This window comes from Mus musculus, chromosome 18, assembly GCF_000001635.26.
Source record: "Mus musculus strain C57BL/6J chromosome 18, GRCm38.p6 C57BL/6J".
Classification (NCBI taxonomy): Eukaryota; Metazoa; Chordata; class Mammalia; order Rodentia; family Muridae; genus Mus; species Mus musculus.
In genome coordinates this window covers 38,304,702-38,318,728 of record NC_000084.6, presented here as the reverse complement: position 1 = coordinate 38,318,728, position 14,027 = coordinate 38,304,702, and the positions used below count along the sequence as shown (strand labels likewise).

General features: G+C 43.4%; 1 protein-coding gene across 21 annotated transcripts in view; it reads right to left on the bottom strand.

Moving 5' to 3' along the window:
• Positions 1-876: 876 nt before the first annotated feature.
• The window catches only part of Rnf14 (ring finger protein 14), a 40,393-nt gene continuing 27,242 nt past the window's right edge, over positions 877-14,027 (bottom strand). For 12 of the 21 annotated variants that reach the window (XM_017317957.1, XM_017317956.2, XM_006526126.2 and 9 more), the window contains 5 exons: positions 10,334-10,864; positions 9,016-9,244; positions 5,345-5,517; positions 3,926-4,056; positions 877-2,204 (listed from right to left, as the gene is read on the bottom strand). In XM_017317957.1, coding sequence (XP_017173446.1) covers positions 2,117-2,204; positions 3,926-4,056; positions 5,345-5,517; positions 9,016-9,244; positions 10,334-10,864 — 1,152 coding nt within the window. In that variant the 3' untranslated portion in view covers positions 877-2,116. The remainder of the gene's footprint in view (positions 2,205-3,925; positions 4,057-5,344; positions 5,518-9,015; positions 9,245-10,333; positions 10,865-14,027) is intronic. The other 9 variants (NM_001361269.1, NM_001361266.1, NM_001361265.1 and 6 more) reach the window with 1 other exon arrangement.

Here is a 14,027-nt window from a genome sequence, read left to right as displayed (position 1 = left end):
ACAGTCATACACACACAGCAATACAACCCCCCCCCCCGAATTCTACTAAACTTATACCATCTCAAAATTAGCTGCCTCAAAAATAATAATCTAAAAAACCCAATGGTCTATGTTAAAATTGAGGGTGAGGATTTTGTACCAAAAGAGGAAACAAAGATCATCAGGTGAATAACTAAGCCTCAGGCTCACCACTGTGGGCTTGCTAACAGCCACGCACGACCAAGCTGTTTCCTTCATGACAGTAAAGGCTTTGTCTCACTTTCAAGATTTCACCAACAAACTGCACAATAGCTACAATGATCGCTATCATTTATCAAAAAGTGTGTTAGTGGCGCCAATGAACGCCAAACCGAATTCCTGTTAAATCTCTCGAGGATACTCAATAGTTATTTGATTTCCTTTTCTTACCTTCCACTTTTTGTGTTTGTTTGTTTTGTTTTTTCCAGACAGGGTTTCTCTGTGTAGCCCTGGCTGTCCTGGAACTCACTCTGTAGACCAGGCTGGCCTTGAACTCAGAAATCTGCCTGCCTCTGCCTCCCGAGTGCTGGGATTACAGGGGTGTGTCACCACCGCCCGGCCCACTTATCTTTTTTTTAACTACAGTGATGATATAAAATGTGTGGATGAAAGCCCGTGAAATGAGCATGTTCAAAATATGTGCCCTGTGTAAGAAAGGAGGACTCTCTCTTTTCTCTTTAAATGTCTGCGTGTGTGTCACTTAGTGGCAGACTCAGACTCAGCACACCTGAGGTCTTGGGTCGATCTCTAGAAGGAAACCCAACAACAAAACAGCCCAACCAGCAGAACAGACAGAAACACAAGTCAGTTCTAATTTCAGTCAGTGCTCTGGTGACAGGATCAACAGGACACCGTGTCTACTTCAATTACAGGATGATCTTAAATTACTTTATTGTTCAGATTAAGCATCCTCATTGACAATCCAGAAGCAGTCTGAGCTGACAGTTAAGCAATTCCTTAATTTTCAGTGTCAAAGTAGAAAACACATGTTCACAAGCTACAGGTGAATTACTGTCCCTTCAAAACATCCACCAAGTAACTACCAAGCCACTTACCGAATCATGAAGAAGACAGTTTTTCAAAAAGCCAATAAAACTCAGAATTAGGAATCCAGCTATCAAGCTACTATTATCACTCGAGACACTGCTGTTTACGAGGGGAGGGGAAGGGAGGGAAGGAAGCCCAGTTGCTGTAGGTGACTAGAGAGGACCCGAGGGTTCGGAAGGTCAGGGTAGAGCCATGATGCTCTTCACAGGTTTAGAGAGCATTCATGAGGAATACACTGGGCTTTTTCCTACTCTAGTGAGGAAATAAAGACACACACTGCTGGGATCAACATTAAAACTGTCCTTGCCCACAAGAGGTGGGAGGCAAAGGGAGAAAGTTGAGAACACAATGGGGCAGACACAGCTCTGACTCTGTATCTGGAGGAATTCTGAGCCAGAATCCTAAATTCTACATTTGGCTCTAAAACAGTGGATTCAATACACTATTCATAAATATCAAGTGACCCACAAGGATTGTGGCACTAAAAATACTTTTAATGTACTATAGACTTCTATTCTGGCAAGCACTAGAACAGAACGACACTGGGACAACTGGTCAGTTACAGAGCACAGGCTCCTCCACAGCACGGATGGGAGTGAGCAGTGTACAGAGAATGGATCAGGCTCCCAGGACAGTGTGGCTGGGGCTGTGACTGTCCCCAGCTGAGGGATGGAACTGAGAGTGCTCCAACAACGTGAGGCTGCTTGGACATGGTCTAAAAGCTAAACTCTTGACCCTCTCCCTAACCTAAAGCTTGGGGGAGAAAATAAATATTTACTTTTTAACTATTCACAGTTTGGGCATATTATAATATTTAATCTCCTATAGTTTTCATTTCTGATCCTTTGGCATATAATTTTATCAGATTATGTTACATGGAAAATGTATGTGCCTTAATCAGTAGAACCAAAGGAAAATATAACCCTGTTCTTCCTTCTACACTGGAAGAGTGAATAGACGGCCCCTAAATATCCTGCAAGATCTCTTTGTGTACTTGACAGAAGATCAGGGCAAACCATTCCACTTCTATATTGTGAGCAGAAGGAATGAACTAGTCGTCGTCGTCGTCTTCATCATCGTCGTCCTCCTCAATTTCATCTTCCCACATATCACCATTAATATCCACGGCATGGAACAACCTGAAAACATAACATAAGGCATACATACACTTAGGCAGTTGAACAAAACAGCAGAATCTGTCTTTCTTTCTCTCAAAAGCAATCTATTCTTCTGGTAACATCTCTGCATAAATTTTCTTCTTTAACCATTTCATTAAGGAGGGCTAAAATCTAGGTCCTTCTAAGATGCTGAGAGCTGCTTGTGTAAGGAGACAGACTGTATCAGCTCAGGATCCCAAACCAAGTTCTCAACCAAATTACCTGCCCCAGAGAGACAAAGGGGAAGAAATAAGAGGCAAAGATGGGAGATAGAGGATATGGGAGAAGGGGAAAGGAACGAAGGAGAGAGCAAAGGGGTATCTGTCTCAGAGGGACAAAGGCCTGCCTCTAGATAGAGGAGACAGACGTGGCCCATAGGCAAATGGGAGTTTATAAAGGTAAAGGGGAACACCCCCACACACACCCCGTCCTGTGTTAGGATGACGTATTTAATTTTAATTGGAAATGTTAATTAGATGAGACAAAGGGGGCTTTTATAGAAATAAAATATAGAACTTCAATAATTTGATAGCTGGACCTTGGTAGTCAGTCTCAGGAGGAGGAAGTAGTCAAATAAGGGAATAGACCATAATATACCATAATAATAAGGGAATAATAAGGGAATGGCCAGCTTTAGAAATGTAATCTAATGGTTTTTTAATCAAGGCTGGGGGAATGGGGAGAAAGGCAAGGCCCTTCTCAAAAAATCAGAAACAAAGCTGGTGGTGACAGCCTTTAATCCCAGAACTTGGGAGCCAGAGGCATGCAGATCCCAAGTCCAGCCTGGTCTACAGAGGGAGTTCCAGAACAGCCAACACTACCCAGAGAAACCTGACTTCACATGTGCACCATGACACAAGCACACCAACATCACCCTCTCACACACAAATAATTTAAAACATTTTTAAAATCCAAGACCAGCCTATATCACATATGCTCTGTCTTTTAAAATGTGGGGTGGGGGTACGGGTGAAGAAATGGTTGCAGCTGTTAAGAGCATAGCTGCTCTTCCAGAGGTCCTAGGTTCAATTCCTAGCACAACTATCTATAACTTCAGTCCCAAGGGATACAACATGCTTTTCAGACTCTGCAAGCACCAGGCATACATGTAGTGTACAGACAAACATGCAAGCTAAACACCCATAAATGTATTTTTTCCCCAAGACATGGCTCCTCTGTGTAGCCTGGCTGTCTTGGAACTCACTCTATAAACTAGGTTAGCCTTGAACTCAGAAATCTGCCTGCCTTGGCCTTTCTAAGTGCTGGGATTAAAGGAGTGTGCCACTACTGCCTGGCTAAGCATAAATTTTTTAAAGGTGAGGATAAAAAAAAATTGTTTTCAAGAGGTGTATAAACCCATTTTCAAGACGACTTAAAAATCACATGTAGGAAAAGAGTTCTCAAAAACTGGTATTCAGGAGATAAACTAGCCTGCACACTGGTATCAAAACATTCCAGATGCTAGGAAGATGGTTCAGTGGTTAGGAGTGCTGTACAATCATGAGGACAGGAGTTTGGATCCCAGTACTCATTTAACAAACCAGGCATCCTGCAAACAATCTGTACTTCCAGCTCCAACTCTGAAAGACAACGCCCTCTTGAGTCTCTGCCCATCCAGGGTACACCTGTGCACACACACATCCTCTTGCAGGCATACTCGAGTTTTTTACCTGCTAACTCGAAGGAACCCTGTGTGTACAAACCTGTTAAAGCATGGAGACTCAGAATCAGTGAAATGTCTGTAAGGATTTGCTCGAGAGAGAGAACCCATGCAAATCCAGCAGAAATACTGCATACAGCCAGTGCAAGTCATCTTGTTGCAGCCGTCTAATTTCTAGTGGGAAAGAGAGACAAGAACATCATGATGGTAAAAGCAGTCCGGTCTTTTGTCCACCACCGCCAGTCTACTTTTTATTTTTAAGACAGGGTTTAAGTTGTTCACTGGCAGTCCTCTTGCTTCAGCTTCCCAAATGGCTGGGACTACAGAATATGCCAACCAGGCTAGGACTGAGTTTTAAATTTCTATACCAATCAAAACTACTAAGTGGAGTCACAGGGCTCAAGCATGTCAGAAGTGGTCAAATAGGATACTGCCTTCCTTAATGATACAACTAAGGAATTACCATCAGTTTCAGTTACAATGTACAAGATTAGAAAAATAAAATCAAATGGAAGGCCATGTTTTGATTTTAAAATCCATTAAACTTTTGGTAAGAAGAAAAAACTGTCTATTTGGCTCAGAGTAATACAGAAAACGCTTCTACTTCCTGACTACATATTTGTTAAATGCATTTGGTATTCTGAAGGATAAATAATTCTGAAAAGTCAGAACTATTTTTTTGAGACTGAGATTCATGAATCTATGTTGGCCTTGAACTTGCTACACAGCTACGGGTGACTTTGAACTTCTGGTTTTCCTGCCTCCACCTCCCAATGCAAGGACTCCTGCTGTCCATTCCACAAAGAGTGAAGTGGAGCCGGGTGGTGGTGGCGCACGCCTGTAATCCCAGCACTCGGGAGGCAGAGGCAGGCAGATCTCTGAGTTCGAGGCCAGCCTGGTCTACAAAGTGAGTTCCAGGACAGCCAGAGCTACACAGAGAAACCCTGTCTTGAAAAACCAAAAAAACAAAACAAAACCCCATGGAACTTGACCTGAAAGTTGCATCTAGAAGCAAGGCCCTTGGAGAAGATGAGGGTGAGATAAGGCAGTCATTGGAGGTGGTGACTTTACACAGGAGAGAACTACCAGTGGAGAGAGAGAGAGAACTACACTTCCCACCACTCAATGCTCTGCATAGTCTCAGGACAGAACCAGATGGATCCAAAATAAACTTTGTAACTAACCTAGCCTGTGATCTTATTAACAAAAGAGAGCAACATGAAGCATCATTTATTCAATTCTGAGGTGGGCACAATGTGCAATAAATTGTCTTTGTATAAAAGCAGTTTGAAAAGAGAAGTCTATACACACTTAAGGTTAGTTACAGTTATTTACTACTGAAATTCAATTTTCAGTCAGAAGGTCGAGTAGGTACCCAAATGCCTTTTCAAAACCTAACTATTACAACTGACCAGTGGGCTTCTGAGGGCACCTGTGCCCTCGAGTCTGCTCTAAAGGTTACCTGTATGGGTGTGCCACAGCAGGGGCAGCTCTTGGAGTTCTTCTCCAGCCAGTCTTTACTTTCCATCTCCTCCAGGGCCTTCTGAATCACCCTCTTGCCATACCTCTGTTCCAAGAACCTCTTAGTAGCTTCATCTGCTTGTAGGTATTCATTTCGTAAGTCTATTAATTTCTCTAGAAAAACATTAAAAATAGCCATAATGGACATGATGGTGTATAGCTTTAGCCCCAGCACTTAGGAAGCACAGGCAGGCAGTTCTCATTGAGCAAACATTAAAGGCTAGCCTGGTCTGCATAGAGTTCCAGGTCAGCCAGAACTATGTGGTAATACCCTGTCTTGAAAACAAAACAAAAATTACACACACACACACACACACACACACACACACACACACATAAAACCAAAATACCCATAATATTTAAATATAAAAAATTTAGAACAGTGGAGGAGGGGGGAGACAAAAAGGGGCAATGGAATGATTATGATAAAAATAAATACATGTATACAAACTTCATAATGAAGTCAGGGAGTGGTGGTGAGTGGAGGCAGAGGCAGGTGGATCTTTTGAGTTTGAGGCCAGCCTGGTCTACAGAGGGAATTTCACAATTGCCAGAGCTACACAGAGAAACTCTGTCTTGGAAAACAATAACGAAAAACAACAAAAATTCATAATAAAACCCATTATTGTACATAATTAATATGCCAGTAAGAACCATAAATATAGCGTATGTGAAAATGTGAACAACCTTCTGTAGTTTAAATCTGTCTATTAGATAAAGTTTTCAACATGCTGAAAAAAAATCAAGACACACACAAAAAGACTTATGATTGGAGTAGCTACCATCCAATCCAAATCATAAGATCCAAAAAAAAAATTACTTAGACCAGGTAAAAGTCCCTTATGCAGCCCGACAGAGGAGGGAGGGAAGCCACCCACTACAAGAGTCGTATTTGCTCAAGTGGCAAGTTTTCCTCTGACTTTGATTTCCCAATGTCACTATGTTTATATAACTAGCAATATGGGTTTATCAAAACAAAACACAAAAACCCCCCATGGAGCCAAGTGGCAGAGTGGTTGCCAAGACCTTGACTTCTATCCCCAATGCCACACCAAACTCTCTAGGTCGTCGTCACAGATTCCACAATATATAAACATCAGTCGTCATAAAACTCCAATAGATTCCACAATATATAAACATCAGTCGTCATAAAACTCCAATAGATTCCACAATATATAAACATCAGTCGTCATAAAACTCCAATAGATTCCACAATATATAAACATCAGTCGTCATAAAACTCCAATTAAAAAAACTTTTTGTTGTTTTTCAAGACCGGGTTGCTTTGTGTGGCCCTGGCTGTCCTGGAACTCACTCTGTAGACCAGGCTGGCCTTAACTCAGACATCTGCCTGCCTCTGCCTCCCAAGTGCTGAGATTAAAGGTGTGTGCCACCACTGCCCAGCATAAAACTCCAAATTCTGACATACTAAAATTAGAGATTAAATCTTGCTTTGCCGAAGGTGCTCTTCCTAGGGCGGGTAAGATGGCTCAGTGGATGAAGAATTGGCTGCCATGTCTGATGACCTGACTTTAATATTCAGGTCCACACGGTGGAAGATCAACTCCCTCAAGGAGTCTTCAGACTTCCACATTCTCACCAAGACATGAGTGTGCTTCCCACCACGAGAATAGACAGACAGACAGACAGAAAGGCAGACTGATGAACAGACAAATGCAAATTTTAAGCAGTTCTTCCTTGAGGCTGGAGAGAAGGCTCGGCTGTTAAGAATACTTGCTGCCCTCCAGAGGACCTGGGTTTTCAGTACAAATGTCATTATGAGGCTCACAACAGCCTGTAACTCCAGCTCCAGGGGAATGTAGTGCCCTCTTCTGGCCTCCACAGGCACTGCTCTCACATGTATACACCCATATTTTTTTTTAAAGATTTATTTATTTATTATATGTAAGTAAGTACACTGTAGCTGTCTTCAGACACTCCAGAAGAGGGCGCCAGATCTCATTACGGATGGTTGTGAGCCATCATGTGGTTGCCGGGAATTGAACTCAGGACCTTCGGGAGAACAGTCAGTGCTCTTAACCGCTGAGCCATCTCTCCAGCCCCTACACCCATATTTTTAAAAAGTTCTTTTCACCTTTACTCCTCAACTGGCTTATACTGCTTCTCTACTACTTAAATGGATTAGGCAACCATTTGCAAAAGTTGCAGCTGTAGATAAAAGCCTTTTTTTTCACAATTGCATTCCATCAGTTTCTCAATACAATTGAAGACCTCTCATTAAAGTCCCAGTTACTTAATTCTTATTTGGGGGGATGTGTGTAGTGTATGTAAGAGTACAGACATGTGTACCTGTGCACACAAATGTGGAGGCCAAAGGAGGACATGTCCTATCTTCCTCTATCATTCTCTGCCTTGTTCTCCTAAGACACTAAACCAGAAGCTTGCCCTCTAGGGTACGCTGGCTGGTGAGTGAGCTCCCAGGATCCACCGGTCCTTGTCATACAAAACTGGGGTTTCAGGTATATGTGGTCATACCCAGAGTTTTACATGAATGCTAGGATTCAAATTCAGGACCTCATGTTTACACTGCAAGCTCTCTTACCCACTGCACCATCTCCCTGGCCCTGCTCTTGATAGGTTATTAGTCTACTTTCCTCATTAGAGCTCTGCTCCTCTCAAACAATTAGTTCACTGTTTCTTACTCGGCCAAGGATGAAAGATCAGTCCTCCTGTCATAAATCAATACTTTTGTAAATTCAATAGAAGGAATTACTAGAAAGATTAATAACAACTACAAATTTGTATTAGATTTGAGTTATTCTGAAATTGCTCTAACTGTTTAACCCTGACTTTCAATTTCTCTACCTGCCTGTCACAGACACTTTCACTAGTTCTTTTCCATTTGACTACTGTCCTCTTCACTAACTGAGAAAAGGTAGGGCACCAAGGACCAGTCACACTGACAGAAAGGCCCCGATTCCCTAGAGCATCTGCACCCAAACTGGCAGGCACGTGTCTGCCACTCCTGTGCCCACTCCAAACTAGGGGCTCAGGGAGAAGGCATCTGGGGGCTGATGAGACAGAAACACATGCCGAAGCAGCAAGAGTGGGAGTGTGGATGCCTGCAGCTGCTATCAGGACCCACCTACTCTGGTCACTGGCAGAGTCTACATGCTAGTCTTTCTCCTAGAAAGGATTCCCATCTAGCCTGCTTCCAGCTAATTAAGCCCCCTCCCCTCAGAGCCATTCCTAACCAGCTCTAGTGTTCTTTCTCCTCCTCAGCACTTACCACTACTTACTGTGTTGTCTGTCAGCCCCACTAGTCTGGCAGTTCCACGAAAGGATTTGGTCTCTTCTGTCCATCCCTTTCCCCTAGAGCCAAGACAGTAACTGACAAAGCAACCCTGAATGAGAGCCAACCAGCTCTCAGCAGGATGTGTCAACACACCACATCTGCCATCAGACCCACGGTACACTGGAGCAAAAGTTGGTCATAAGCGGCATGCACCTCTGCTTCTAGTAGCTTTCTGCCTTTGAGAGGAATGCAAACTCTACAGGTGTGAGAGCTCTAAATGTATGGACGGAAGTTACGGGCCTTCACAAGGGAAAACAAAGGCTACTGGATGAGAGTTGGGTTCAGTTACAACATACCTGCAGTTACCTTACATGGAGAAAGCCCGTGATAGGTCAGTCTGCATAAGGTACAGAAGGCAAAATTGCAGCTGGAGCAGATAGCCATGGTACCACCAGGCTCTTGCATCACAGGGAGCTGGCAGCATGGACGGGGACAATACACCACATCTGCCATTAGATCCAAGGTAGACTGCAGGAGGAGACGGTCATAGCGAGCAAACAAGTCTGCTTCTACCAGCTCTTTGACCTGAGAGGGAATATAAAACACCATAGATCTGAAGATTTCCCAACTGGCTCTGATCCTATGAAGACTCTGAGGCTGCTGATATAAAATAGATAGGTACAAAAGTCACACCCTATTCTCATTCCAGAAGCAAAGCGGGTTTTGCAATAGTTTATACCCTTTTTTTTGGGTGGGGGGCAGAGGGAGGCATGGTTGAGATGGGTTTTCCTATGTAGTCAGACTAGCTTTGAATTTTCTGAAATCCACCTGACTCAGTCTCCTATGCCTTTCTCTGACTGAGGTTGTGATTATATGGATCTACATATTGGTTAAAACTAAGGCTGGGCATAGCACACTTTTAGTTCCAGCACTCAGTAGGTGGATCTGAGTTCGAGGCCAGCCTGATCCACAGAGCTAGTTCTAGGACAGCCAGGGAGGACTACACAGAGAAACCCTGTCGAGAGAGGAGAGAGAAAACAGAAATCTTATTTATTTATTTATTTATTTATTTATGTGGGGGTGTGGGTTAAAAGATGACCTGAGAGAGTTGGTTCTCTCCTAGGTTGAACTCAGGTCATCAGGTTTGGTGGCAAGTGCCTTTACCTGCTGAGCCATCTTAATTTTTTGAGATGAATCTCATGAAGCCCAAATTAGCCTTGAGCTTACTAAGCAGTCAAGGATGATATTGACTCTGGCCTCTACCTCTGGAGTACTGGGATTATAGGTGGTTGGGTGTCCACACCCATCTTATAGCACTCTTAATAGACACAATGAAACACCCGTGGACTGCATCTAAGGACTCGGTCCATCCCATGAGTACCATCACGAAAGTTTGTGACGGTTGGGGTGTGACTTAGTGGAAAAGGGCTTGTCTAGCATATATGAGGCCTAGGGTTGATCCTCAACACTGCTAAATAATATATTAAGTAAAATTCCCGTGGAAAGTGTGGTGGCAACCACCTTTAATGTCAGCATTTGGGAAGTGGAGGCAGGAGGATCATGAGTTTAGTCCAGTCTGGGATATACAGAAAGGAAACAAAAGAAACATTTCTGAGATGATTCCCTTTGTGAAAAGAACCTGGAGGGCACATGACATGGACAAGAGGACAGTACCTGACCAGGAGTCGCCACTGAAGGGCACTGTGGCTCTGGACAGTTGAGGCATTTAACTTGACCATCTTTGATCTGGATTTCAAAGTAATCCTTCAGACAGGCTTTGCAGTATACATGCTTGCACTCCAAGAAGTACATGCAATCACTACCCAGCTTCTCACAGAAACAGATGCTGCACAAGAACAGTTTACTATTGAAGCACTTCGTCTGCCGAGCTTGATTGAAGTCCAAGATCTCCTGGATCAGACTTGACAATGACTCTACATCCTGTACAGCTCTCTCATCCACAGTTTCTTCTTGGTCTACATCCGCCGCAGCAGCTCCTCCCACACCAAGCTCTGTGCTGGAAGAGGCCTGGGCTGTTGCCCTTCTCTGAACTTTTTTCTGAGACCCCATCTTGAGCTCAAAAGGAGAGACAATATTCAGGTAGGTGAGGGTCTCCTCCTTAAGAAACTGCATCCAGGCAAACAGCACCACTCTGCCTCGGTGTTCTTCCCACAGGTTGTCTAGGTGCTTGCAGAGAGCAGAGAGCTGGGAGAGAGCACATGAGGATGCTGAATTTGAAAAGATGATGATAGACCAGCTCCTGACCTGCTGAAGCTTATTTTAGCATAACTTCCTGAAATTTCTTTCTTACTTACAAAACAGTACCAACATTCTCACCAAATTGTTCAACTATCCAGGAACAGGAGCCAGAGTAAATCAAAATCAGAATCTAGAAGTAGCATGAAGACAAGAGGCTGCCACAGGACACAGAGCCAGGTTGCTGTTTAAGCTTTTAGAATCACTCTGCAGCTCATATGTCAGAAGGAACCTGGTTCTAAGGGGACTGTTTCTCTTAAGGAGCCTACCCTTCCTTGGAGGTGGTCTGGAGTGTGATTAGAAAGGGAACACGGCACAGAAGCATCCTAGCCTGCAAGCTCTCACTGCACTTGTATCTGGGTAGGAACATGTGGCAGTTACCTGTGTTCTCTTCCCCCACACCCTCCTGTTCCTCTTTTGGATTAACTGTACTTCCTATAATAAATCTATCTAACAGAAATGTGTGAGGCACATATGAACAGTAAATGGGCTGAAACCAAAAAAAAGTAAATAAATAAACAACAACAAAAGAATCATTCAAAACTGGGAACACAGCTCAACCGTAGAGTGCTTGTTTATCTAGTCCACAAGAAACAACAAAGCAAAAACATCCAAGAAAGGATAATGTCTTCAACACATGGCGCTGGAAAAACTGGATATTCACACTCAAAACAGCCAAACTAAAAGCATACCCCCAACACATACACCAGTTACAAAAATCAACTCAACACAGAGGAAAGCTTTTGTCAAAGTTCACAGCTTCTGCGGAGCACAGGGAACAATGGAGCGCGGGGGTGACCTACCAGGTGGGAGAAAACAGTCACGCTTCGTACAACACCCGACAAGGTAACACCCAGCATAGATGACAAATTTCAAAAGCACAAGTCTCCAAAATGCTCTGCTTTTTTTCCTTTCTGGTAACAGTGGGAATGGAATCCCGGGCAGATGCACTACCACGAGCCAGAGTTCTGAGTCTTCTCCTAACTTGGTACGCCCTTGCTAAGCCTGCCCAGGTTTGCCTTTTAAAACATCCTTGTTTGTATGTAGTTCTGTGTGGGTACAAACACGCACGTGCATGGCCTGATGTGAGGGTCAGAGGACAGCTGGCAGGAGTAAGTTCTCTCCTTCAACCCGTGGGTTTTAGGGACCAACCTCAGGTCATCAGGCTTCAGTGCCCTGCCTGCAGCCATTTTATAGGGCCAACCCTTCAACTTTTGATGTTTCTGCCTCACACAGCCTCCTGAAGAAGATCAAAGGCTACTGCTACCAGACCTGGTTTAAGCAATGATATTTAAGTAAGCATTAAGCAATATTAAGTAACATCTGGGGTATTACTCAATGACAGAAAGCATACATAGCATGCACAGGCCCTAAGTTTAATTCCCAGCCGCTTTTAATACACACAGGGTAATACCTGACAATTCTTAAATGAAGACATGAACTTGCCAGGCAAAGCTCAGTTACACTAACTTCGGTGATGTAAAAACCAGAGACAGTGAGGCAGTGACACAAATAGCTAGCATCAAAAACTGAGTGCTGGCAAGGATGTCGAAAAGGGAACGTTGGGCATTCTCTCAGTAAGAACGTGGATTAGTGTAGCTCTGTGAGAAACAGTGAAAAGGTTTCTCAAAGACTCAAAACCAGAACTACAATATAATCCAGCAATCCTACTACCAGGTATAAACTCAGGAAATGAGATTGTGTGTATCGTATACACTCCTATGTAGCAGAGCTGTTCATTATTGCTAAGGAAGGAAATAACGTAAACATCCATCACTAGCTGGATATATAACAATGGAATACTGCCCATCTACAAAAAAGAAAGCCTCGTATTTGCAACATGGATGAAACTGGGAATCACCAGGCTCAGAAACACAAGTTCTGAGTGGTTTTGTTCATATGTAAAATATAAGAGTTAACCTCATATAGGCATGGCAGGGTATAATACCTTTAAGCATACCGGCTTAAGCGAGGCAGAAGAATCAGGAGTCTGAGGTCATCTTCCTTTTTTATTTTTTATTTGTTTTTGAGACAAGGTTTCTCTGTGTATCTTTAGCTGTCCTGGAACTCGCTCTGTAGTCTAGGCTGGCCTCAAACTCAGAGATCTGCCTGACTCTACCTCCTGAATGCTGGGATTAAAGACATGTACCACCACCACCTGGCTTTTTTTTTTTTTTTTAAGGTGAGGGGGATGGAGAGATGGCTCAGCAGTTAAAAGCATTGGCTACTCTTCCAGAAGACCCAAGTTCAGTTCCCAGAACCCACAGAGTGGCTCACAACCACCTGTAACTCCAGTCCCAGGAGACCTCATACCCTTTTCTAGCCTCTGTGGGCACTGCATTCATGTGATGCACAGACATACATGCAGGCAAGGACAGGGAAGTGAGGGATGGAGGAAAACTGCCTAGTGCTCACTATGTCAAGGTACAAGAACATGAGGTCCCATGTGCACACAGTAAGGAGATGTTGATAATAATGTGATAGCACAGGCCTGACATCCTAACACTTGAGAGATGGAAGCAAAGTAATTGTGAGTTTAAGGCCGGTCTCAGCTACAGAGAGAAAATCTGGAACAAGAACCCCTGACTGAAAACAACAAAAGTCACTCTATATTTCAAAAAAAACTAGGAGGGGATAAAACCTGAAGAAAGGGTTTTGAGTGTTTTCACTATAAAGCAAATATTACATATTCCTATATGCCAAAATATTTAACCCCATAAGGATACACAACTTATATTATCTATTAAGTTGAAATAAATTTAAGTAAACTAATATCCCAGTGCACACCTCCAGGCCCAGCACTTGGGAGGCGAAGTGAGGAGGATCAGGAGGTCAAGGGCATCCGCGAGTACACAGTGGGCTGAAGACCAGCCAGAACCACCTGAGACTTCCTCTCAAAAGTTCTTTTAAAATTGTTAAATTGAAAATACTGTTCAAAGTTTCAAAGCTGATTTTAGCCAAGTCAGCTGGAATAACTTTTTTTTTCATTTATAATAAACGTTTCTTTCAGTCAGGGAACTGGACTCAGGGACCCTGCTTGGCAAGAAGCAGTCTAGCACTCAGCAAGACCCCCAGCTGATAGCTTGACAATCCTCTTCTTACGCAGTGGTCT